Source organism: Salmo salar, chromosome ssa28 (genome assembly GCF_905237065.1).
Source record: "Salmo salar chromosome ssa28, Ssal_v3.1, whole genome shotgun sequence".
Taxonomy (NCBI): Eukaryota; Metazoa; Chordata; class Actinopteri; order Salmoniformes; family Salmonidae; genus Salmo; species Salmo salar.
In genome coordinates, this window is record NC_059469.1 from 18,953,532 (window position 1) to 18,981,212 (window position 27,681).

A 27,681-nucleotide genomic window follows, 5' to 3' on the forward strand; every position below is an offset into this window, starting at 1 on the left:
TCACAGTTCACCATTTATTCCACAAAACATATAATGCAAAGCATGTGCCCTGTACAAGCCTAAAATCTTATGAAAATACATAACATGCTCATGAGATATTTCTTCATTTCATAAAATTATCTAACACTGTCTTTGTGAAATCACCCAGGTCTTGCCTCTTAAATTCAACAAATATCCATTCTAGACCGTTTTTCCTTTCTTTCCATCAGCACTCGTTTCTTTGCATTGCTTATCTTACCAGCTTTAATCCAATACCTCACATATGGCGTTTGCCATATAAACAACTCAAATATTTCAGTCATCTTAACTATACAAACACACTGGTATGGGAGTTGACACAAATAGGCTTTTTACAGTAAATTTCCCTCCAAACTGTGAAGAAGCAGGTGAATACTACCTGGCAGTGATTCCATGTGCTACAGTCAGAGGAATGGGGAGTGCACGATAGCTGCTGGTGATGTTTCATCACCATCGAAGTCCATGGTTGTGTTCATTAGGGTACACAACGGACAAGTCCAGATAGGCCTAGTCCTTCCCCGTTTCAGTCCCTTTTATTCTGTTTGGTTCCTAATGAACATGCCCCAGTTGTGTTTCCATCACCACTTCTTGTGTCTGCCGTTCAGTCAGTGATGAACACATCTTTGATAACATCCACAATAAAATTAAAAACGATCAGATTTCAAATCTTGTCCATGTCCCTTTGTAGCACAGCAGATTTGGAAACTTTCTCTTCTGGTCCTTTTTACAATGAGTTATTTTATGTAAAAGTTCAGTTACTTAAGGGGTTGTTACTGAAGGTTTACTATGGTCTTACTGAATCGCATCAGTAGCCATTACTGGGTAGCGGAGTTGACTGGCTAACGACACACATACTCTACGGTGGTTAACTCTGAAAGGTAAGCAGCAGTCGACTGAAGCTGAGTGCCAAACCCCTGCAAAGGTTGGATTGCTGATCTAATTGTAGAAGGAGATGGATAGCCTACGGTATCTCTTATTTTCCCTTCCAGTCCAGTGAAGCACCAACACAATCATTCTATATCTTCTCCAGTGTCAACATTTTACAATTACACGTCTTCCACGGTCACATAAGTTATCATATGCACCAACTCTTGACTCCATTAGTGCATACATGTTAAATGTTTTACATGTATTAATAAAAAATATATACAAACCAAACTTTGTTTGATAAACCACACAGTATTACAGCTGTAAAATGACAATCCCAGAAAATAAAAAACATCACAAAACAAAGAAAAGGAATTTGTTTTTGCAATTGAAATCAAAAGCCTGGTTTTCTAATTCACCCAAACACTATTTTCTATCAAATGGCCAAATACTGAACACGGGGGAAAATGAGGAACAGCAACGGTTAGAGCTCCACAGAAGTTCTTGCCAGTATTTTTTTAATGTTAAGAAAGTGGTTGATTAAACTATCAGACAAACCAGTAGCCATTGGCAATATTACCAGATGGGAAATATTCACAAAACAAACAACAAAAACAGGATTAAAAGGGTTGTTAGATAAAGAGATTATATGCAGCAATACAAAGCCTGAGGGTACATGTATGCAACCGCAAACCAAGCTAAAGTTTGAGGCAAGAAATACCCTGGGTCCACTGCAAATACAATAACATCCTGGTATTCACTTAATGTTCTTGAAGACACATAGGAAACAAGGCTTTTATAAAGGTTCAGATTTCAGCTCTTCAACCCTGCATTCCAGATCTGCTACCTGCAACAGAAAGTTATGGTTACGTATTATGATAGACTACTAAAAACTTTACCAATGCTCTGCTTCACCAATGGCTGCACACAATGAAATATAATATATACCATTTAACAGACACTTTTATCTAAAGCAACTGACAGTAATGCGTGCATACATTTTTTGTATTGGCGGCCCCAGCAGGAATCGAACACACAAACCTTGGTGTAGGAACCACACATATAGCCATCAGTCTCCACTATTACCTGTTCATGGAGCTGTCCTGACTCCTCCTTCAGTGATGCCTCGGCCCCGTCCTGTACACAGCGCTGAGTCTCCTTCTTCAGGTACTCAATCTCCCTACAGATGAGACGTCACAGAGACACTAATCACACTCAGTGTTTCCCCTATATTCATTTAGCAGCGGTGGCCCAAATTGTTGCCTCTGCAAAAATATTTTTATGCAGAAACGCACTTTTAAATGGATAGTCAATGGCTCCATGACTGGAAGTCTATGGGAACAGCTAGCATGTCACTGCGCTAACGCTAGTAGCAATGCAACCTCTGTGTGTGTGTATGGCCCGGCCTTACTTCTGCTGGTACTCCTTGATGAGGCGCTTGGCCTTGCTGTACTTGCGCTCCAGAGCCTGGTACTGGGCCTGCGTCTCCTTCAGGTGCTCGTCCACAGCCTGACACAGACTCTGGGCCTCCATCCAGTAGCCCTCTAGCTTCTCCATGCGCTCCTTGTTCTCCTGCAGAGTCTGCTCCAGCTGGTTCTTGTCCATACGCCAGCGCTGCTTGTCCTGCTCTGCACGGTTCAGCTGGGAGTGTGGAGAAGTACACACACACACACACGGTAGAGAAATGGACTGGCTGTAAACGCCACTGAATATTAATTAAGTAGGAGATGTAGGAGTAGGACAATTATACATTGGGACATAACATTTAAAAAACATATGTATATTTTTATTTTATTTAACCTGGATTTAACTGGGCAAGTCCGTTAAGAACAAATTCTTATTTACAATGACGGCCTACCAAAAGGCCCCCTGCGGGGACGGGGGCTGGAATTAAAAATACTAAATAAAAATATAGGACAAAACACACATCACGAAAAAGAGACAACACTACATAAAGAGAGACCTAAGACAACATAGCATAGCAGCTACATAATACAACTTAACCTACCTTTCTTTTCAGCTGTTGGATCTCTGCCTGTGTTACAGCATGCTTTATTTGAAGCTGAGGAGAGAGAGAGTTAAGGAAGTTGTTGCAAAATCTGTCCAAAAAGTAGTGCAGTATATAAGGAATAGGGTGACATCTTTAATGGTGACATCTTTAATGGTTTCTCTCACCTCCCGGTACTTATGGGCCAGCTTCTCAGGGTCCGTCTCCAGGGGTGAGATGTCCTCGTTCTCAGCCAGGTCAAACACCTCGATGGCAGACGGCTCCGTGGGGCTGACCTCCTCCTCGTCATCCTCCTCCTCATCAGTACCATATTCACCATCCTGGGGAGAGAGAGGACCGGTGAGCCCGAAGTAACTAGTCGGTTTGGAGTTTAATTGATCTCCAGCTCTTAATTGACAGGGCCAAAGTGTCTGCATATTTGAATAGGTTCAATATGCTTCCATCAATCCCATTTCACAGCATTTGTATAATTGCCTGCAACTGCTGCTACTATAACAGCATCATGGTTATAAGAATTTATTCTTAACTGACATGCCTTGTTAAATAAACGTAAAATAAAACAATAAATGGTTGGTTGGTGCTGAGACTGGCCACTAGATGGCGTATAACACCATTGAAGAGCATTCCTAGATTGGGGGAGGGAACACAGAACAAACCCTCAACCATTATGCCATCATTCTGCATGTCAACGTAATAAGATGGAGAACATAAGAATGCCCTGCATCCTCATAGGATTTTGATTGGATAGAGGTTAAATCATGCTTTTGGGTTGTAAGTACTCTAAAATCTCTAACCCAACAACCCAGAGATGAAGAGGCCAAAACATCAGAAACACTGATTCATTTTGAAAAAGGAGTCCTAGGGAGACAGAATTTAATTTATCCTACTTGGCCTACGCTCTCTAAACTGACCTGTTGGTATGCATCACAAATGGGACCCTATTGGCTATATAGTGCACTACTTTTGACCAGAGCCCATAGGAAGAATAGGGTGTCATGTGGGAAGCAGACTTGTGTTTATACTGTCTGGATGCTATACTGAACATTAACAGCGTAGCTGTGGACACACGCCCATTCAGCTCACTAGATACAGCCACCGGCTTTGGGTCAATTCTGACAAAGATGTGATTGGCACACATACACCATCTTAATCATAAAGGGTAAAAGAGAACACACAGAGGGAAAAATGTACCTAAAAAGCGTAATATTAATTGTAAAAAATTCAAATAGTGACCAGGTTTCAGTTTATCTCTAAACTAGCCGTGTTCAGGGTCATGTTCTTTAAGGCACAGAGTAGCAAAACATTTTGCAACAAAGAAAACATCTGTATTCTTATTGGACAAGTTCTGGTAGTAACTCCCCTGCTATCAGGTGGTCTGTCTGTCCATCTGTACTGTACTTCTTGGTTGTCCATGTACTGGCTGTAGACTGGTTGTAGACCTAGCTATACTAGTTGTAGACCAACTGTAGACTGTTTGTAGACCAACTGTAGGCCGGTTGTAGACCAACTGTAGGCCGGTTGTAGACCAACTGTAGGCCGGTTGTAGACCAACTGTAGGCCAGTTGTAGACCAGTTGTAGACCTACCTTCTGGTCATCTATGTACTGGTTGTAGACCTACCTCTTGGTCGTCCATGTACTGGTTGGTTACAGACTGGTTGGACTGGTTGTAGACCTACCTTCTGGTCATCTATGTACTGGTTGGTTACAGACTGGTTGGACTGGTTGAGACCTACCTTTTGGTCGTCCATGTACTGGTTGGTTACAGACTGGTTGTAGACCTACCTCTTGGTCGTCCATGTACTGGTTGGTTACAGACTGGTTGTAGACCTACCTCTTGGTCGTCCATGTACTGGCTGTAGCGTTGTTCCATCACCTCTCTCTGCCAGCGCTCCTGTTCCAGAGTCTGTTGGATCAGCTGGGCCACCTCACTCTGCTCGCCCGGCTTCTCCCGACCAATCAGAAACCTGCATACAATTACACACATTCTGAAAATGGCTTTCTATGTGGACTGCAATAAGAGGAACCTCTATATGGTCCCTTAGCAAGAGGTTAAATCATCTGAATTATATAACCTCTCAACATCGACTCAATATGCTCCGAGAGAGACGTGTTTTTCAGTGTAATACTCTCCTCAGCTTGTAAGAGGAATCCGAGTAGTGCAGTTCAGAATGAGTAGCCATAGTCAGTTATCAAGACCACCACAACAGCCTTAGAATTACCTCCGTTAACTATCAGGTAATTAAATGCTAAAACACAGCTCCCATCCTCATTCACCCATCCATTCCCATGGCTGACATTTTTATGAATAGGCCCAACTGAACGCCTGCCTGCCTCAACCCTTCCTTCCCCGTCTACTGATCTATAATGCATGAGCTACCTCTAAAGTCAAACAACACTAACAATTACACACACACAGGAACAGCACACACTAACAATTACCCCTCATAGCTCTACTGATCACTAGTTCCAGAATTATGAATGAATGAGCCTGTATACGACGACAAAGCAGCGCTGGGGATTGAGGAACAGGCAGGCGACTCTGGTGCCCCATCTCAGCCACAAATAGACCCCTCTGGCATTTCAGAATGATAATTATGTTGATGCCTGCTGTGAGCAAGATGGTGATGTTTTTATGCTCTTCCATGGTTCAAATGTGAGTTTCAGCTGTGTCTGTGGTTCTGTTGCTGTATCTCCGAAGGGAAGATTTCACTCTTCATCATGGCCCTATTTGACCTCTGATGACTGACTACTCTGCATGCCCTGGTCTACACAGTATATATGTGGGAGGATGTGGTCATTTAGACAGTCTTCTCTAGAGTCTAAAGCCGCTGCAAAACTAAGAAGAAAATGTGTACAGAAAACCTTAACGGAGTCTGGCGTTACGCAGTACTACAAAGAAAATAGAGTAGGGATTAGACTTGACGGGCCCAACTTTATACAGGGCCAAGTCATTTAACCTGTCTGTATTCAAGTGTTTGAGAGAGACGTCCATCAAGGCAACTCTATTCCCTCTCAGTAGCTAATTGTTCTCAAAGCAGTAGTAAACTCAGAAAAAAAAGAAAATGTCCTCTCACTGTCAACTGCGTTTATTTTCAGCAAACTTAACATGTGTAAATATTTGTATGAACATAACAAGATTCAACAACTGAGACATAAACTGAACAAGTTCCACAGACATGTGACTAACAGAAATGGAATAATGTGTCCCTGAACAAAGGGGAGGGGTCAAAATCAAAAGTAACAGTCAGTATCTGGTGTGGCCACCAGCTGCATTAAGTACTGCAGTGCATCTCCTCCTCATGGTCTGCACCAGATTTGCCAGTTCTTGCTGTGAGATGTTACCCCACTCTTCTACCAAGGCACCTGCAAGTACCCAGACATTTCTGGGGGGAATGGCCCTAGTCCTCACCCTCCGATCCAACAAGTCCCAGACGTGCTCAATGGGATTGAGATCCTGGCTCTTCGCTGGCCATGGCAGAACACTGACATTCCTGTCTTGCAGGAAATCACGCACAGAACGAGCAGTATGGCCGGTGGCATTGTCATGCTGGAGGGTCATGTCAGGATGAGCCTGCAGGAAGGGTACCACATGAGGGAGGAGGATGTCTTCCCTGTAACGCACAGCGTTGAGATTGCCTGCAAGGACAACAAGCTCAGTCCGATGATGCTGACACACCGCCCCAGACCATGACGGACCCTCCACCTCCAAATCAATCCCGCTCCAGAGTACAGGCCTCGGTGGAACACACATTCCTTCGACGATAAACGCGAATCCGACCATCACCCCTGGTGAGACAAAACCGCGACTCGTCAGTGAAGAGCACTTTTTGCCAGTCCTGTCTGGTCCAGCAATGGTGGGTTTGTGCCCATAGGCAAAGTTGTTGCCGGCGATGTCTGGTGAGGACCTGCCTTACAACAGGCCTACAAGCCCTCAGTCCAGCCTCTCTCAGACTATTGCGGACAGTCTGAGCACTGATGGAGGGATTGTGCATTCCTGGTGTAACTCGGGCAGTTGTTGTTGCCATCCTGTACCTGTCCTGCAGGTGTGATGTTCGAATGTACCGATCCTGTGCAGGTTTTGTTACACGTGGTCTGCCACTGCGAGGACAATCAGCTGTCCATCCTGTCTCCCTGTAGCGCCGTCTTAGGCGTCTCACAGTACGGACGTTGCAATTTATTGCCTGCAGTCCTCATGCCTCCTTGCAGCATGCCTATGGCACATTCACGCAGATGAGCAGGGACCCTGGGCATCTTTCTTTTGGTGTTTTTCATAGTCGGTAGAAAGGCCTCATTAGTGTCCTAAGTTTTCATAACTGTGACCTTAATTGCTTACCGTCTGTAAACTGTTAGCGTCTTAACGTCCGATCCACAGGTGGATGTTCATTAATTGTTTATGGTTCATTGAACAAGCATGGGAAACAGTGTTTAAACTCTTTACAGTGAAGATCTGTGAAGTTATTTGAATTTTTACAAATTATCTTTGAAAGACAGGGTCCTGAAAAAGGGGTCCTGAAAAAGTTTTTTTTTGCTTAGTTAAGTTGGTGAGGAAAAGAAACCTGCTAAAAAGAAAAAGTGTTAACTAGAAGCCTCTGAACATCAGAGTGTTGCATCGAAGTCTACATCCCAAATACCACCCTATTCCTTATATTGTGCACCATTTTTTTACCAGAGCCTTCTGGACCCTAGTCAAAAGTAGCGCACTATTGCCAAAAACATATCCTCACTTGACGGTGCCTGTGGTGTTCCTGAGGACGGAGGCAGCGAAGGTCTGGGTGACCCCCACCAGACTGGTCCCATCCACCTCCACTATCAGGTCATTCACCTGGATCCTGGGTGGAGAAACACAAAGCAGCACAACAACCTCAGCACCACAGTCTTATAATATGCTTACTTTTTCAGTCCTTTTTTTATTCAACCTTTCATACAGGTTCGTCTCGGAGATAGAAATCTGTTTTGCTAGCGAGACCTGCTCCCGCAAGGAACCGTAATGCGACCGAATTGAATCCCTTTATTATTCAAAACCTATTTGTGGAAAAGCAATAACATATCAAAATCAGCAAGCTAGACAGAGATGTGAATACTACTACTAGACACACAAGTTTGGCTCATCTCACATGCTTGATTGCTTCTTAGATGTATTAAAATCATGCAGAACCTGTTCAGGTAAGTCTGCCAGGAGTATAGATGGAAAAGCCGTAGATGAAGGCCACCATTTTGTAACGTACCTGCCATCCCGGTGCGCTGCTCCTCCGTCGGTGACCGTCTTGACAAAGATGCCCAGTTTCTCCAGGCCCATGTCTGCCCCCGCCCCCATCCCAATGATACTGATACCCAGTCCATCCCCATCTGAGGACACAGTGGATAGAAGAGAAATACTGTCTGAACTGTGAGAAAACAATAAAATCATCGTAATCCATGATGAAAATGAAATGCTCTTTTGTTTCATAATAGCTTTTTAAATCAGAATTTCCTCATGGGAGAAGGGATAACTGGAAGGCAGATGGAGGGATGATGGATGCGTGCTGATTGAGTGAGGGGATTGATCTCTAAATGTCTCAAGAGAATGGCGATACAACTCCCCTTTACAGTACTGTGAAGAGGAGTTTTCTTAAGTGGGCAATCTGGAATGTTCTTTGTTGTTTTTCGAATCGCAGATTGACACATTAAGGTTATGGGGGTAACTGAGCTGAGGTGTACCTTTCTCCAGCTCGACGGGGAACAGATCGAGCCTCTCCACCCTCTTCTCCAGTTCGTACTCTGCAGACGCAGCCATGGGGTCCACGTCCTCGTTCCGACGATCATAGTCCTCGTTGGGGTAGGTGGCAAACACCTGACAGATGAAGAGAACAAAGTAGCTTATTACAGAACTGTTTAAACATACTTTTTACTTAGGCTGGACATGTGTAAAGCACTTTGTGACAACTGCTTTATAAAATATATTTTTGTTGTTGATAGATTTACTGATTGAGCAGTAGTTGCAGGTTTATCATTGAGTATGAGGATGTTTCTATCCGTGTTAGAAGAGGGCCTTAGTTCCATTATGTTCTGATAGGGTGGATGGAGGTGGGACACAGTGAAAAAGGTGACCACATAGTGTTTTGTGCATTATACTGTCACGTCATTCACCTAAAAAAAATGGACACAAACAATTTCCATCACCAAATTTGCCTCAAGTTAAAGCTTGTTTCAACTACCAAAATGCTATTATATTCAGGTAACAAATCAACCCCGGTATAAAACCCAAGCACCTCTCATAGAATAGATAGTGACCCATTTCAGAGCAGAGCTTCCACTTTAGCTCAGCGCCAACAGCATTCTTGCATCCCAAATGGCACCATATTCCCTACATAGTGCACTACTTTTGACCAGAGCACTATGGGTAGTGCACTATATACGGAGCTATTTGGGAATTAGCCCATGACAGTATACATAAGCACCTTCAGCATTCTAATGCAGTCCTGGCCACTGCAGCTGCCCCACACACACACACTCTTTCTCGTCCACTCTTCTCTCTGGTCTTCCAGGGAGGCTCATGTGCACCTCACATAACCCCTCTCCTACTAAGCTACACAGGACCTGCTCTGTGCTTTACCCTCTCTTCTCTTTCCATCTCACTCTTCACCCTCCCATTCGTATCCCTCAATCCTCTCCTCTTTTTCTCTCCGTCCCTACATCACCAATAACCTCTTCTCTTTTCTCACTCTCCTCATTCCCTCTGGTTTTTTTTATTATTTTTTTCTTCTTCTCCTCACTCCCTCAGTTCCCAATATTACCCCTCATCTTTTAATCGTTTCCCTCCAATGAATATCCCTCCTCCTCTCTGTTACAACGGTCTTCATGTTTGCTACCTTTTGTCATCTGTTTGTGCCTGTCTCAGAGTAGTCAGTACACACACACACACACACACACACACACCTCTTTGCTTGTACAGTGTCGTCAAAATCACATGGTTTCTGTCTCCGTAGCAACCACAGTGAAGTGCTTGTCAGATTTGACATTGCCCTTATGATTCAACCAACCTTATCCTGAGAGAACTAAATGGACTATTATCTGTTTTCATACATCATTGAATACTAGGAAGGTTGAGGTGAGGCACATTTCTTTGGCTGGGCTAAACTGTATCTAGGTCTGTGCAGTTGTAGCAAAGGTTTTCAAATAAAACACCCAGAAGAGGTCTTGCATCAAAGCAGTCATTGTACAGTACATACACTTGACGACGCATCCTATCACCACGTAAATGCCAGCTCAGAGCTATACATTTAGGCCCACACACACACACACGTTATGACTACCTAAACCAGTAAACCTCTGACTGGTGTAGACCAATGGCGTGGGTTTGGCATATGGTCTAAATAGGTTGTGAGATTTAGGTTACCTTTGTATTAGGATTAGGATCATTTGGATTATAAGCAGACAGAAAATATGTTTAGCCTTCATGTGAATGGATGTAGCCTGGCACTAGCACAGGGGTTTTCAAATCTTACCCTACAAGGTCCAGACTGGTATTCTGTTCTACCTGATAATTAACTACACCCCACCTGGTGTCCCAGGTCCCTGATTAGAGGGGAAGAATGAAAAAAAAGCAGTGGAACTGGCTTGGAGGTACAGATTTGAGTTTGAGGGCATCAGCACATCAACAGTTAAAACAACTGAAAGTGGTCCTCCAAAGCTCTCTAACTGTGTGCATCCGAAATAACACCCAATTCCCTATATAGGGCACAACTTTTGACCAGAGCCCTATTCTTGTCTATTTATTGCATCTGTGCCTGTTTGTTCTGTGTCTGAAGCACCGCCATAGCGCTAATAGAATTGCCCTTAAGGGGACAAATCAAGCTCTGAATTGAATTGAAAAGTAGTTCACTACATAGGGAGTAGGGTGTAATTTGGGATTTAGCCACTGTCTCACATGGCAGTTCGCTCCTTGAGTTTAATGGCCACAGCTGGTGGCCCTTCCTGACCCCATTTCATGGCCTTGTGACCAGAGACCAACTACAGTTCAGAGTATTAAAACGTGTCAAAGGAAACAAGTCCCCTACATCCAGATGTGTCTGTCCTCTGTACCACCTGCCTGTGTTAGGCTGGGCTGCATCACCTGCACACTGACTGACAAGGCAAAGACACACACTGACATGGCAAAGACACACGCACACACTGACATGGCAAAGACGCACACACACACTGACATGGCAAAGACACACACTGACATGGCAAAGACACACACTGACATGGCAAAGACACACGCACACACTGACATGGCACGCACACACACACTGACATGGCGCACGCACACACACACACACTGACATGGCGCACACACACACACACTGACATGGCGCACACACACACACACGCTGACATGGCAAACACACACACACACGCACACACATGACATGGCAAAGACACACGCACACACTGACATGGCAAAGACACACGCACACACTGACATGGCAAAGACACACACACACACTGACATGGCAAAGACACACACACACACTGACATGGCAAAGACACACGCACACACTGACATGGCAAAGACACAGGCACACACTGACATGGCAAAGACACCCGCACACTGACATGGCACACACACACACACACACACTGACATGGCGCACGCACACACACACACACACACACTGACATGGCGCACGCACACACACTGACATGGCGCACGCACACACACAGACATGGCGCACGCACACACACAGACATGGCGCACGCACACACACAGACATGGCGCACGCACACACACACACACACACACTGACATGGCGCACACACACACACACACACTGACATGGCGCACGCACACACACACACACTGACATGGCGCACACACACACACACACACACACTGACATGGCGCACACACACTAACATGGCGCACACACACACACACACTAACATGGCGCACACACACACACACACACACACACACACACTGACATGGCGCACGCACAAAGCTAACACTTTCTCCTTCCAAAGTCAAGAGATTTACTTCTTCCTTATATGGGAGTATCCCACTAAAGGCCAGACAGACACTGATCATCTTACATGATGCTCTCATATCCTCTCTGCTTCCCTCCCTCCCTCCCTCCTGTACTGTATGCACGCACACACAGTCCAACACTGGCTGAGCTGGGCGGGGCAGAGAAGGTGGCATTGTGGCAGTCAATGAGCGACATGAGCCTGCCTGCCAGCCTTTCCCCCTTTCAGGAGACAAACATTGGGATTAAGGTGGGGGGCTGGGCAGGGGGAGGCTGGGGCTGGGGCAGGGGCAGGATACATGCTGCTGCTCCAGTTGTGACAGATAATAGGTCACAGTGGCTAACAGATGGCCAGGAACACCCCTCCCTGCAACCCTCTCTGCCACCAACCGCCCTACAAAAGCTGTGTGTGCAGCCAGTAGCTAAACTAAGCTAACGCCTTCTGTTTGTGTCAGAACAGGGAAACCAAACAGGGAAACCGCTTGGAATGTATCACATATTAAAAAGCCCAAGCAACCACTTTTTTTAACAAAAACACACAAATGACTAGGTTGGTACTATGGGAGGTATAGCATGCCCTTTTCTCAACAATTACCACAATGGCTCCTAGGCTGCACCCTAAATGGCACCCTAGTCCCTATGGCCCTGGTCAAATGTAGTGAAGGGGAAACAAAGCTTCCTGAAGCATTGAGCATTTCCTGCCAATTGTGTTGAAACTAGGTTAATTACTCGAGGATTTGATCAACACAGTGTACATTGCCTAAATTCAACATACCTGGTCTTCCAGGTGCCTGCGGCACTCCAGGCCCAGGGTTGCCTACCCCTGAACTAGAGAATAGGATGCCACTTGGTACACAGCTCTTGGCTGGGAGGGATGTGGTTGGGTAACATTGTGGTCACATCCTCCTAGTACAGGGTTTCCCAAACTCTGTCCTCAGGACCCCCAAAAGGGTGAACGTTTTCATTTCTGCCCTAACACTACACAGCTGATTCAAATGATCATTATTTATTTGAAATCAGCTGTGTAGTGCTAGGGCAGAAATGAAAATGTGCACCCCTTGGATTCCCGAGGACCGGGTTTGGGAAACGCTATCCTAGTAGAAAGCAGATTACCCTGTTCCTCCTCTTGTTGCTTCCCCCCAAAACAAATCCAAATCTGGGCTAAACCCAATAGGCTGTGTGGATGTGGTGTTGACGGGTGAGTTTAGTTGGTTTCTCACAACAGAAATAGCATGTTCCTCTCCACACAGTCTCTCGTCAAGCTCAGCTGCTAACCTATTAACATTACCACTGGGCCGTTTCACACATTTTTTTATAACACTCTCTTAGACGCTCTTCCCATTATATTTTCTTTTTTACAAGATGTTCGTTTTCACTGTATACTATTTGCTCTCCATGCATAGAAGAATCTCAATTGCATTTTCTTGATTCCTTTGCATCCTCTGTCCTGGCCTCCTCAAAACCCATTGGATGCAAAGGTCAGAGATCCCTCCCCTCTGACATTCTCATCCAATGGGTTTTGAGAAGGAGACGAGGAGAGTGGACGTGAGGAATTAAGGCAATGCAGTTGAGATTCTCCCCATGTCCCATTGAAATGGCACTTTGGTAGTTGAAGAAAGCTCTGTCTAAAGTAGAATTATGGGATGGAAGGCGATGAGATTGGTTGTCTCATGTGTCCTATTGCCATCTTCATTCATAGTTCAGAACAGGCAGTCTATCTGCTACTTGCGGTCTCAGAGCATTTCATTTCAATGTACCGGATATCTGTGGCAATTAACCCACTATATGTGTGAGAAATTAGTTTCCGAGAGCTGGCTTGTGGCTTAATCAAACCGCAGCAGCAACAAGCTCAGCACAGACTTAACGTCCCTCCGAGAATCACTCAGGTGGGCCTACCTCCAACAAACACTCAATCTCCCACTAACTGCAGAAACAATCTTAGCACGTATAACGTATAACACACTACGAGAATTAAGCAGACGTACCTACAACAAACACTCAAGCCCACTAAGTCTCCTGATGACAATTGAACCTTAATTAAACTGCATAAACAAGCTAAATATAAGGAAGGGATACCTCCTTAAACAGTCAGTCAGTTCCAATGCGCTCGCCACCCCTTCCCCCTAACTCGTCAATGTTTGCAGATCTGAATGGTCTGGAAAGGTATAAGCTTCCGCATTAACAGTACCAGTGAAAAGTTTAGACACCTAATCATTCCAGGGTTTACATTTTTACTATTTTCTACATTGGTGAATAATAGTGAAGACATGAAAACGAATAAATAATACATATGGAATCATGTAGTAACCAAAAAAAAGTTAAACAAATCAAAATATATTTTATATTTGAGATTCTTCAAAGTAACCACCCTTTGCCTTGATGACAGCTTTGTACAAACGTGGCATTCTCTCAACCAGCTTCATGAGGTAGTCACCAGGATTGCATTTAAATTAACAGGTATGTCTTGTTAAAAGTGAATTTCTTTCCCTCTTAATGTGTTTGAGCCAATCAGTTGTGTTGTGACAAGGTAGGGATGGTATACAGAAGATAGCCCTATTTGGTAAAAGACCAAGTCCATATTATGGCAAGAACAGCTCAAATAAGCAAAGAGAAATGACAGTCCATCATTACTTTAAGACATGAAGGTCAGTCAATGTGGAAAAGTAAGGACTTTGAAAGTGCAGTCGTAAAAACCATCAGGCGCTATGATGAAACTGGCTCTCATGAGGACCGCCACAGGAAAGGAAGACCCCGAGTTACCTCTGCTGCAAAGGATAAGTTCATTAGAGTTAACTGCACCTCAGATTGCAGCCCAAATAAATGCTTCACAGAGTTCAAATAACAGATGCATCTCAACATCAACTGTTCAGAGGAGACTGCGTGAATCAGGCCTTCATGGTTGAATTGCTGCAAAGAAACCACTACTAAAGGACACCAATAATAAGAAGAGACTTGCTTGGGCCAAGAAACACGAGCGTTGGACATGAGACTGGTGGAAATCTGTCCTTTGGTCTGATGAGTCCAAATTTGAGATTTTTGGTTCCAACCGCCGTGTCTTTGTAAGACACGGTTCCCATCGTGATGGTGCTTTGCTGGTGCCACTGTCAGTGATTTATTTACAACTCAAGGCACACATAACCAGCATGGCTACCACAGCATTCTGCAGCAATACGCCATCCCATCTGGTTTGCGCTTAATGAGACTATCATTCGTTTTTCAACAGGACAATGACCCAACACCTCCAGGCTGTGTAAGGGCTATTTGACCAAGAAGGAGAGTGATGGAGTGCTGAATGATATATTATCACTTGTGAATGATGCCCAGCTTGTGTGCAGTAAGGCAAGAAATGTCACATGCCTCTTTTTTCCCAAATTTTTCAAATCATAGTCCCCCACCTCATGTAGCCTAGCCAGTAGGCCTATATGTTTTGATAAGGTTTGAATCGCAACTAAACTGTCCAAGTAACTTCTTAAAATTAAGCACATTAATATGCTTTGCAACTGGTGTTGAGCCTGAACTGGCATACAGTTTGGGGAAGATCATTTTCACCATAAAAATGCACCTTTTATAATAAAGCATTACATGCATAATCGCATTTGTGGTCACTTTTGAAAATTGTGTTTTCCCTCTAGTTGATTGCATTTTGGAACATTCGCACACAATGCCGTGTGCGGATTATTGCGCTTATAATGTGAAGAAATAGCCTAATAGTTTATCAACATTTGAACCTAAACGTTTTGATCGGTTGCAAGAGCATCATTGCTTTTGAAAGTTTTTTTTTTATGTGAGTGGTTGTATTAATTTGGGATCTATCGCATCCCACAACAGTCCCAGACTATGTTTGGAATATTTATTTCTCGTAGGCTAGTGCTTTTGCTGTTCGTTGGGCCTACTCATCTTGTTGGCTGATGAAAAGTAAATGTGGACAGTCCTAACATCTTGAATATGCACAACGGAATTCGATAAGAAGGACATGCGCAGTTGCGCCCCTGATGTGTCTGTCTTCACTTGTAGCCTACTTCGGAGCTGAGATAGATGCCTGTGAGAAGAACTCAATCAAGTGACGGGTATTGGCTAATAAGAATTGAGATATCTGAGAGAGCCATGTGAGTGAGAGGTGCTTCGGAACACACAGATGAAAGAAGGCAATTATAATTGTTATATTCAGCCCAAGGGCACAGCGTCCACTGGGCGCAAAAGGCATGGATTTGTTTAGGGGGATTTAAAGCCACACTAGGGGGATGCCGCTGGGAAATTCTAGGCATTATCAAGTGCTTGTCAAATTGTGAATGAGAGACTGATGAAGTGTGTGCAGGCTGTGAAAGAAACATGCAACTTTTTCTCAAATCATCATTAGTCACATCATGCAGCCTTAGAATGTATTAAAAATCAAAACATATAGCCCAATGTTTGTATCACAACTAAAGTTGCATGAATAACTAAATTAAGAATAGAAGAGAACCTATTTCTTTGTTAACCGCTCAACACAGAATTGCTGCATATGCGCACTCCCTCAGATTTCATTTGGAGAAAACATCCTTTCTATTTTATGTTCAATTGTATTCTTCATACTATAAATAATATAAAATAATGCCACAAAATTCTAAGGAAGTCTTGTCTGCTAAATGAACTAGTATAGCCCACAGCCATATGGCATATCCAGATCAGGACAACTCAGAGTATGCTATTCTGTTCTTCTGAAATAGACTACATTTTCTTCATTTCATGTTTCTTTAGACTTGTCTAAAATAAATAAATGGATTTATTGTGATGGTGTAGGCTATATTAAAATTTATTTATTATACTTTTTAAAACGTAGATGTTCCAAAAGTCTGCATCAGTGGCTTGTAGGCTATGCGTGGAAGCCAGGAGATGCTAAATGTTAACGGTCAATTACCATGAGACCCCCAGTTATTTGCTTGACAATCACCAGCTGACAAAATGTCATGACTGCTACAGCCCTAGCTTCACATACAGAAACCACACACAGAGGCTGCATGCAGCAGGACTGTACTGTGGTGTGCATTGAGTTGGGTGGTGCAGCCCATAGACTGTATAATACGGTGCAGCCCACAGACTGTATAATACGGTGCAGCCCACAGACTGTATAATACGGTGCAGCCCACAGACTGTATAATACGGTGCAGCCCACAGACTGTATAATACGGTGCAGCCCACAGACTGTATAATACGGTGCAGCCCACAGACTGTATAATACGGTGCAGCCCACAGACTGTATAATACGGTGCAGCCCACAGACTGTATAATACGGTGCAGCCCACAGACTGTATAATACGGTGCAGCCCACAGACTGTATAATACGGTGCAGCCCACAGACTGTAAAATACGGTGCAGCCCACAGACTGTATAATACGGTGCAGCCCACAGACTGTATAATACGGTGCAGCCCACAGACTGTATAATACGGTGCAGCCCACAGACTGTATAATACGGTGCAGCCCACAGACTGTATAATACGGTGCAGCCCATAGACTGTATAATACGGTGCAGCCCATAGACTGTATAATACGGTGCAGCACAGCCAAAAAAGTGGGACAGAATGACCTTGCTGATAATCTGTCTGGTCCCCCATCCCCCCTCCCCTTCTCATGGGCAATGTGTGACTGGCCAATAGATTCACTTGGTAGTACAGTGTGTGAGATGACTGGCCAATAGGTTCACTGGTAAGGGACCGTTTTATCATACCTGGCCACATTGTGATGCATTAAATCTCTCTGGCTTCCCTTGTGGTCCAAGTAAAAACCCTCAATTTTACTAACGCTTGCAAACATACCTGCTAAATAAGTTTTCAACCCATTTCAATATCTAGTCAACAAAGTCTACTGGGCTATAATCACATCAAAGACTATTTTTGTATTCTTTATTTGTTTGAATTGCAGACACTGCAAAAAAAACTAACAAATGTGTATTCATGACTGAAGCTAGCTCTGACTATTATGGGATGCCACTGTGTAGGCTGTAAATATTCATCAGAGAGAGGATTGGTGAAGAACGGACAGAGGTGGAAAGATAGTTGAAGAGGGACAAAGGTGAACTCTGTCCCTGGTTGAAAGAGTGTACGTTGCAGATAGTTTTTCTTACACACATGGTACAAATTCAAAGGAGATTATAATATATATATATATATATATATATACACACACTAAAATCACTCCAATCAACATTAGGATCAATAATTCAAAGCATTTTGTCCCAGGAGAATAGGAGAGAACAGTTATGAAATACAGTGATGTAAAACAGGAAATATAGAGTAAGGACAACAAAACAAATAAGAAATGAGGAACCGGAGAGCAGGTTCCTGTGTTTAAAACAAGCAGACAGACCCAAAGGAGAGGCCTGTCTGAGGTGATTACAATGCTGCTATTTTTATCAACTTATCATAAAACAAGAGGAGAATGGTGACAGATGGAGAGGGGAAAAAAAGAGGGAGTGAGAGAAAGAGAGAGAAAGGAGGGTGTTAGAGTGAACAAAGCCAGTAGTGTGAACTGAACTTTACCCCAGCGATGCTGTTTGTGCCAGTTTGAGAAGAGAAAGAAAGAAATACATTTGACACAGACCACAGTGGCTGTCACCACAACAACTCCTATGTGTGGGCGTCTGGGTGAGAGAGAGAGAGAGCAGATACGATGAGGGGGAAATATTCACAAAAAAAAAAAATATGGACAAGCACGAGCACTTCCTGTACCACCGAGAGAGAGAGAAAGACAGAGAGAAAGACACACAGAGATAGAGAGACAGTGAGATAGCAATAGAAACAGCGAAAGAAAGACACAGAAGAAAAATACAGAATGACGCAGAGAGAGAGAGAGACACAGAGATTCAGCAACAACAACAAAAAAAGATAGTGACAATACTGTGTGACCAAAGTCCTGGCAGTCATTAAACCATGACATTTTAGCCACCAAATAAAGGGCCTTCAATTTGACCTCCCTCTGACTCCCATGCATTCCCACTGTACCCACATCAATCTCAACAACAAAAGAGACTCTGATACAGAGTGAAGGACTGTGGCAGTGTGATGGGAGGGTTTGTCTGTCAGAGGACAGACACTGTTGGGTACAGTAGTAATAGACTGAACATATCAAAAAGACTGTGTGACAGTCAGCCACAAAGCGCTTTGAGTGTTATTTCTGTTAGAAAAAGCGCGACAGAGATGCAATAGATTATTGTTATTACTGTTGGGTACAAGCCCACAGCCCAGACCGACCCACTCTGCTCTCTGTTAGGTCTAATGAGCTGTTGCTGCTTTGTCACACCACGCAGATGGCGAGCCAATGTAAAACATTACAGGATGTCACAGTTCTCTTTTTGATACTCTCATTAGGGTCACAACGTCGTCTACTGAAGTGATCTGGAATTATGGGTGATCATAACTCGTTGAAATATAACATATCTTATGAAATAGCCTACCCACTGGGCACAGATGTCAATTCAACGTCTACTCCACTTCGGTTCAGAGAGAGAGACAGAGAGAGAGAGAGACAGAGAGAGAGAGACAGAGAGAGAGACAGAGAGAGAGAGACAGAGAGAGAGAGACAGAGAGAGACAGAGAGAGACAGAGAGAGAGAGAGAGAGAGAGAGAGAGAGAGAGAGAGAGACTTCAATATGGATGGTCATGATAGCTGCTTGAGCTGGCCCTGCATGTGTGAGTGTGGGACTTAATAGTATCAACGCACACTTGACTTGGCAGAGCGAGGGCTTCTCTCTCTCTCCATGTTAATGCTGGAGACCTCAGGGCAGTGAGACTGAACTGGGGTAGCAGAGAACAAGACTACATACCATACATACCAAATAGCACCCCATTCTCTACATAGTGGACTACTTTTGACCAACGACCATTCCCTACATCTCCCATACTCAACTGGCGGACCACAGTCCTGATCCGGACCCAGAACTGGGTCAATACGGACCGCGGGTCCCGACTACAAAATGTAAATAAAATAATAATATTATTATTTGGGGGGGTGGCTCAGTCGGGCTTTGACCCCGGGTATCATATAAACACAAATAAGACATGGAAAAATGCGTAGAATTGCAGGAACTCAGCTTTAAAACAGCAACATTTTCTCTCCGCCAACAAGAGGAGTGTTAACAGTTTGGGGTTTGTTACTATGGTGATAAATGACCATATCCATCTGGACCTTTACCACCTGGGACATTTTAGTGACCGGACCTTCTCAAATAGTACTTGAGTACTCCTGCACTGCATGGGGCACTACTTTTGACCAGAGCTCATTCCCTACCGTGGGCCCTGGTCAAAAGTAGTGTGCTATATAGGGAACAGGTTACCATTTGGGACACAGATAATGACAGAGCAGTGAGACTGAGCTGGGGGAGCAGAGAATTGTATGCTGCTTCTTGGATCATTACACTTCCCAGTCAGTAGAGACACCGAATCAACTTCTCCCCTCCTAGCCCTGACATGATGTAGCCTCCAGCTTATTACGGTGTCTACAATAACATACGTCTATGTGTATAATCATTTGTGATGGGCAACGATACGGAAAATCAATATCAGTCTAATTTTTTCATTCAATATCATATTGGTTTGTAGAAAATACATTGCAAATGTGTGAATTTTCACTTCTCTGTGAAATCCAGACAACTGTCGTGGATTGCCCATTGGGATGGGTGTTCTGGTAGCATAAAGCTACCTAACGAGTTTGAATAAAATGAGAGGCCCATCGCCAGTATATGGCCCATAAGCAGGCAATTAGGTATGACAAGTCTGGATAACGGAGGCTACAGCCATATCAGGATAACTTCTTTACCATGCTGAGAGAAATCAATGTTACTTCTTCCTCATGTAGTAAAGTACTGTAAAGTACTGTAAAGTAGTAAAGTACTGTAACTCACGTCTACCTTTGACTCATTCCTTCTTTCCACTCCTCTCCTCTTTTGACCTCACCCTCTCACCTTCCCCCCCTACTCACAAGGCAGGCAATACGCTTGACCTCATCTTTACTAGATGCTGTTCTTCCACTAATCTCATTGCAACTCCCCTCCAAGTCTCCGACCACTACCTTGTATCCTTTTCCCTCTCGCTCTCATCCAACACTTCTCACTCTGCCCCTACTCGGATGGTATTGCGCCGTCCCAACCTTCGCTCTCTCTCTCCCGCTACTCTCTCCTCTTCCATCCTATCATCTCTTCCCTCTGCTCAAACCTTCTCCAACCTATCTCCTGATTCTGCCTCCTCAACCCTCCTCTCCTCCCTCTTTGCATCCTTTGATTTCCTCTGTCCCCTGTCCTCCAGGCCGGCTCGGTCCTCCCCTCCTGCTCCGTGGCTCGACGACTCACTGCGAGCTCACAGAACAGGGCTCCGGGCAGCCGAGCGGAAATGGAGGAAAACTCGCCTCCCTGCGGACCTGGCATCCTTTCACTCCCTCCTCTCTACATTTTCCTCTTCTGTCTCTGCTGCTAAAGGCCACTTTCTACCACTCTAAACTCCAAGCATCTGCCTCTAACCCTAGGAAGCTCTTTGCTACCTTCTCCTCCCTCCTGAATCCTCCTCCCCCCCTCCTCCCTCTCTGCGGATGACTTCGTCAACCATTTTGAAAAGAAGGTTGACGACATCCGATCCTCGTTTGCTAAGTCAAACGACACCGCTGGTCCTGCTCACACTGCCCTACCCTGTGCTTTGACCTCTTTCTCCGCTCTCTCTCCAGATGAAATCTCGCGTCTTGTGACGGCCGGCCGCCCAACAACCTGCCCACTTGACCCTATCCCCTCCTCTCTTCTCCAGACCATTTCCGGAGACCTTCTCCCCTACCTCACCTCGCTCATCAACTCATCCTTGACCGCTGGCTACATCCCTTCCGTCTTCAAGAGAGCGAGAGTTGCACCCCTTCTGAAAAAACCTACACTCGATCCCTCCGATGTCAACAACTACAGACCAGTATCCCTTCTTTCCTTTCTCTCCAAAACTCTTGAACGTGCCGTCCTTGGCCAGCTCTCTTGCTATCTCTCTCAGAATGACCTTCTTGATCCTAATCAGTCTGGTTTCAAGACTGGGCATTCAACTGAGACTGCTCTCCTCTGTGTCACGGAGGCTCTCCGCACTGCTAAAGCTAACTCTCTCTCCTCTGCTCTCATCCTTCTAGACCTATCTGCTGCCTTTGATACTGTGAACCATCAGATCCTCCTCTCCACCGTCTCCGAGCTGGGCATCTCCGGCGCGGCCCACTCTTGGATTGCGTCCTACCTGACAGGTCGCTCCTACCAGGTGGCGTGGCGAGAATCTGTCTCCGCACCACGTGCTCTCACCACTGGTGTCCCCCAGGGCTCTGTTCTAGGCCCTCTCCTATTCTCGCTATACACCAAGTCACTTGGCTCTGTCATATCCTCACATGGTCTCTCATATCATTGCTATGCAGATGACACACAATTAATCTTCTCCTTTCCCCCTTCTGACAACCAGGTGGCGAATCGCATCTCTGCATGTCTGGCAGACATATCAGTGTGGATGACGGATCACCACCTCAAGCTGAACCTCGGCAAGACGGAGCTGCTCTTCCTCCCGGGGAAGGACTGCCCGTTCCATGATCTCGCCATCACGGTTGACAACTCCCTTGTGTCCTCCTCCCAGAGTGCTAAGAGCCTCGGTGTGACCCTGGACAACACCCTGTCGTTCTCCACTAACATCAAGGCGGTGACCCGATCCTGTAGGTTCATGCTCTACAACATTCGCAGAGTACGACCCTGCCTCACACAGGAAGCGGCGCAGGTCCTAATCCAGGCACTTGTCATCTCCCGTCTGGATTACTGCAACTCGTTGTTGGCTGGGCTCCCTGCCTGTGCCATTAAACCCCTACAACTCATCCAGAACGCCGCAGCCTGTCTGGTGTTCAACCTTCCCAAGTTCTCTCACGTCACCCCGCTCCTCCGCTCTCTCCACTGGCTTCCAGTCGAAGCTCGCATCCGCTACAAGACCATGGTGCTTGCCTATGGAGCTGTGAGGGGAACGGCACCTCCGTACCTTCAGGCTCTGATCAGGCCCTACACCCAAACAAGGGCACTGCGTTCATCCACCTCTGGCCTGCTCGCCTCCCTACCTCTGAGGAAGCACAGTTCCCGCTCAGCCCAGTCAAAACTGTTCGCTGCTCTGGCACCCCAATGGTGGAACAAGCTCCCTCACGACGCCAGGACAGCGGAGTCAATCACCACCTTCCGGAGTCACCTGAAACCCCACCTCTTTAAGGAATACCTGGGATAGGATAAAGTAACCCTTCTAACCCCCCCTTAAAGATTTAGATGCACTATTGTAAAGTGGTTGTTCCACTGGATATTATAAGGTGAATGCACCAATTTGTAAGTCGCTCTGGATAAGAGCGTCTGCTAATTGACTTAAATGTAAATGTAAAATGTACTAAAGCACATGAGAAAGAACCAACCACCAACCAGCCAATATAACTCAACCGTTCTTCATCTTTGGATTTGAATGGCAGTGAACACCTATCTTTTTAGGTGCATAACCACCATCCATATAAAACCAACCACTGCACTGCTGTTGACCTTTAACAAGTCCAGCCAGTCAGACTATCCCGACACAAAAATAGGAAAGCAGCTACGCTAATTATTCTGCCTCTGTTCCTCCCGAACAATTATTTACAGACACAGACAGAGAGAGATCTACTGAGAGACAGAGAGCATTTTGGAGAGGGAGCTACACAGAGAGAGATTGAGCGAGCTACACAGAGAGAGATTGAGCGAGCTACACAGAGAGAGATTGAGCGAGCTACACAGAGAGAGATGATAGCACTAGAGAAAGAGAGCAACAGAGAGAGCTAGTGCTACAGAGAGAGGGAGCTACAGAGATCTACAGAGAGAGAGCTACAGAGAGAGAGAGAGCTACAGAGAGAGAGAGAGCAGAGAGAGAGAGAGAGAGAGAGAGAGAGCTAGCGCTACAGAGAGAGAGAGCTAGCGCTACAGAGAGAGAGAGCTACAGAGATCTACAGAGAGAGAGCTACAGAGAGAGAGCTACAGAGAGAAAGCTACAGAGAGAGAGAGAGAGAGAGAGAGAGAGAGAGAGAGAGAGAGAGAGAGAGCTACAGAGAGAGAGAGAGAGCTACAGAGAGAGAGAGAGCTACAGAGAGAGAGCTACAGAGATCTACAGAGAGAGAGAGCTACAGAGATCTACAGAGTGAGAGCTACAGAGATCTACAGAGAGAGAGAGATCAACAGAGATCTACAGAGAGAGAGAGCTACAGAGAGAGAGCTACAGAGAGAGAGAGAGAGAGCTACAGAGAGAGAGCTACAGAGAGAGAGAGAGCTACAGAGATCTACAGAGAGAGAGCTACAGAGAGATAGAGCTACAGAGAGCTACAGAGAGAGAGCTACAGAGAGAGAGATAGAGCTACAGAGAGAGAGCTACAGAGAGAGAGAGATAGAGCTACAGAGAGAGAGAGATACAGAGATCTACAGAGATCTACAGAGAGAGAGCTACAGATATCTACAGAGAGAGAGAGCAACAGATATCTACAGAGAGAGAGAGAGCTACAGAGAGAGAGAGGCTACAGAGAGAGAGAGAGAGCTACAGAGAGAGAGAGAGCTACAGAGAGAGAGAGAGAGCTACAGAGAGAGAGAGAGAGCTACAGAGAGAGAGAGAGAGAGAGAGAGAGAGAGAGAGAGAGAGAGAGAGAGCTACAGAGATCTACAGAGAGAGAGCTAGAGAGAGAACGAGAGAGCGCAACAGAGAGAAATCTACAGAGAGAAAGCTACAGAGCTACAGAGAGAGAGCTACAGAGAGAGAGAGCGAGAGAGAGAGCTACAGAGAGAGAGAGAGCTACAGAGAGAGAGAGAGCTACAGAGAGAGAGAGAGCTACAGAGAGAGAGAGAGCTACAGAGAGAGAGAGAGAGAGCTAGAGAGCGCTAGCTCCCACTGCATTTCAGATAAGGATCTACAGACTGGTTCTTTCAGGGCCATGTCAGCTGCACAGTGGGAATGCAGGCAGGCAGTGGCAACTGGCTGGGAATAAGGCTACTGGCACAGAGGGAGGGGGAAAGGGGAGAGGAGGCAAGGGGGGGAAATGACTAAGCATATAGTAATGTATGGCGTGAAGGAAATCCGTGGTAGTGACCAAGTCAAGCACTACTACAAAAGGACTGGTTGTAAAGATGGAAGCCTGTGACGTGTTAAATATAATTGAATACAGTGCAATGGTGTGTACGTGACCATGTATATTCAATTAGAGTGCGAGCTCACCTTGATAGGCCCCGTGCTAAAGCAGACCTTCCGGCTGGGTGGAGGGTCCTCCTCTTCAGGCAGCCCAGGTTTCTCATGACAGCTGGACTCAGGCTCATACGGCTCATCTTCATCCTCCTCTTCCTCATCCCGCTGGCTCCCTCCAGAGTCCTCCCCCACTGCGCTGTACGTTCTGATATCCACCTGTTCTCCCCCTGACTGATCCTTTACAGTCCTCTCTTCCCCCTCCTCCGCTGTACCCCCCTGGCCCATCTCTCCATCTCCACCCTGCCTCCCTCTCTCACTGCTAGTGCCCTTGGGAGAGGTCTCCCTCACCTGGGCCTCGCTCTCTGTACGGTTCTCTCCATTCTCCAGAGAGATGTGGTGGATGTCAGCTTTCACTAAGGTGCTGCTAGGCTCCTGGTCACTAGAGTGATCCTCAGACTGGCCTTCAACTTTGGCCTGGGTTCCAGTCTTATCCCGGCCCTCTTTGGGCTCGGGGGATGTCGGGCCACTGTGGCCTCCATTCTGCCCTCCGTTCAGGCCATCGGAGGTGGAGGAGGATGAAGGGGCAGCCTTAGCCCTGAGGCTTCTGGGAGGCCCATCCAGGTCCCTCTGGCTGCGCCCCCCACCCTCCTCCTCCTCCTCCTGGCTGGCAGTTGGGAGGGCAGAAGCACGGTTCGCCCTCTTGGAGATGATTTTGGAGTTGAGCTGCACCCCCACCTTGGTGCTGACCCCCCGGGAGGGCAGTGGAGGGGTGGAGGAGAGGCGGTGCAGGTTGTTGCGGAGCTCAGAGGCCCGTTCAAAGACAGCGCTGAGCTGGGAGACAGTGGGGGACACGGCCTCGGTGGTGTCCAGGCTGTCCAGGGATTCTGTGCTGCCGTTGAACCGGGCCACCACGTCCAGCCTGCCATCATGGAAGCCCAGGCCAGAGGTCCGCTCTGTCTTCAGTAGGACCCGGTTGGTGGCAGCGGCCTGCTTCTCCCGCTCCAGCTGCTGTGCCGCCTGCTGTTGTTCAAAGATCTTCCGTGTCTCTTGCAGCTTGGAGTAGCTGGGTGATGAGGCTAGGGGAGCCTGCCCGTTCTCCGCTTTGGCATTGGGGTTGAACCGGTTAACCCGCTCTGAGACAGTGGATCCCAGCTTCAGCAAGGCGCTGTGGTCCACATTCTCATTCAGGCTACCGGCTCTGGGGAGGGAGAGACGCACCCTCTCAGTAGTCTTCTCCAGGTCCTCCCCTCCCTCCCCCTCCCTGCCGGGAGATGTGCTCCCTGGGCCTTGCATCTGCTGAAACATGTTCTTGATACGGTGCACGTTGGAGCCGTAGCTCCGGCGGCCGCGGGGGCCTTCCTGCATATAATCGCCATTTGCAGCATTGTCCTTCACAGGCTTCAGCGCCTGTATCCCCGCCTCGTATGCGTTCCGGTGCGGAGATGGGCTCCTCAGCGTCGAACCAGAGCCGGTGCTCTTGGAAGATGAGGTATCGGTCTTCATCATGATCAGTCAAGCTTCACAACGGCTGCTCAGCAACGGCATCTCTCCCTTTCTCTTCCTCGTTTGTCAGCACAAATCGGTCCGTTCTCACCAACAGTCAATTCTGTTGGGGAGACGGTGAACCTACGTGCCGACTAGAACTGAATAGCAGGAGAATAAAAAAACAAAGGTTGTTGTTTTAGGCCGCGTGCATCCAGTATCCTAATCCTATGGAATGGAGGAAAGTGAAAAACGATGCATTCATTAGTCATAAACTCGCTAGTGATTAAAACACCAACCTGACGAAAAACCTGGAGAAAAATGCCCTGGTTACAAAAACATCACTGCAGAAAACTGGAACAGTAACCCAATGAACGCTGGATGTTCCACTGACGACAGATTTATTCAGTTTAATCCGTTTTCAAGAGCAGCAGCATCATCATTTTGATCTCTTGGTTTTCTGAACTGCTGATTTCTGGCTCTGGGTCCTCCTCGCTCGCGTAAAAGCAGACTGCTACTGAGGATGGGACGAAACTGGGTCATAGCACCGGTCGGGTTCACTCTACGTTTTCAGTCCTTGAATATTAGCCTAGAGATAATCAATATATGTGAAGGGCTACTCCATACACGAGTTCTATATCATTACAATTATGATATCAAGTAGACGAGCCAAATAAACAGAATTCTTCTATACACTGGTATTTTGGGCACTTTAGGACCCTGAAGAAATCAAAACCAGCATGCATCAGATTACTGTGTCCAATGATGATGTATCCTTTTTATATCGTCGCTTCCTGCGTTCACTAGTGCCTGTCTAGCCTACACGTTTGATGATAATATGTTATACAATGTTTTAGCAGTAGTCAGTGTTAGCCTACATTCTTGTGAGGGCGTAGAGTAGACTATGCCTCTTAGTCTGCATCTAAATAATGCGCTCCATACCGTGTCCTCCAATGCGTTTTCCCTAGCTACCAATAGACTGTAAATGAGCTATCTCAGAATATATAGGCAGATAACGGTTAACATAACGACCATTAATGTATTTTTATTCGAAATGACACCATATGGAACCAAGAAGCACAACTCCCATTGAGATAGGCCATGTTGTGCACACACCCTGACGCAT

General features: G+C 45.9%; 1 protein-coding gene across 2 annotated transcripts; it reads right to left on the reverse strand.

Annotated features, from left to right (window-relative positions):
- Nucleotides 1-27,251, reverse strand: LOC100380747 (neurabin-2). 2 transcript variants are annotated; one of them, XM_014179843.2, is made up of 11 exons: nucleotides 26,855-27,251; nucleotides 25,107-26,716; nucleotides 8,592-8,724; nucleotides 8,120-8,240; nucleotides 7,619-7,723; nucleotides 4,726-4,858; nucleotides 3,061-3,213; nucleotides 2,894-2,947; nucleotides 2,297-2,526; nucleotides 1,972-2,065; nucleotides 1-1,732 (listed from the first exon to the last, which is right to left on the reverse strand). In XM_014179843.2, exons 2-11 carry the CDS (start codon nucleotides 26,577-26,579, stop codon nucleotides 1,682-1,684), a joined length of 2,547 nt encoding a protein of 848 aa, XP_014035318.2. In that variant the 5' UTR covers nucleotides 26,580-26,716; nucleotides 26,855-27,251; the 3' UTR covers nucleotides 1-1,681. The 2 variants fall into 2 exon arrangements, with proteins under 2 accessions (XP_014035318.2, XP_045565954.1); XM_045709998.1 differs by having other exon boundaries at nucleotides 25,107-27,251.
- Between the last annotated feature and the right edge of the window lie 430 nt (nucleotides 27,252-27,681).

What these genes read in the sequence shown, in the direction of transcription:
- LOC100380747 (XM_014179843.2), bottom strand. Translation starts at nt 26,579, where the DNA reads ATGATGAAGACCGATACCTCATCTTCCAAGAGCACCGGCTCTGGTTCG. An exon ending in ATCAAGGAGTACCAGCAGAA is followed by an intron (nt 2,066 to 2,296) that starts GTAAGGCCGGGC and finishes TCTCATCTGTAG; the next exon opens with GGAGATTGAGTACCTGAAGA. An exon ending in CAGGACAGCTCCATGAACAG is followed by an intron (nt 1,733 to 1,971) that starts GTAATAGTGGAG and finishes TTTCTGTTGCAG; the next exon opens with GTAGCAGATCTGGAATGCAG.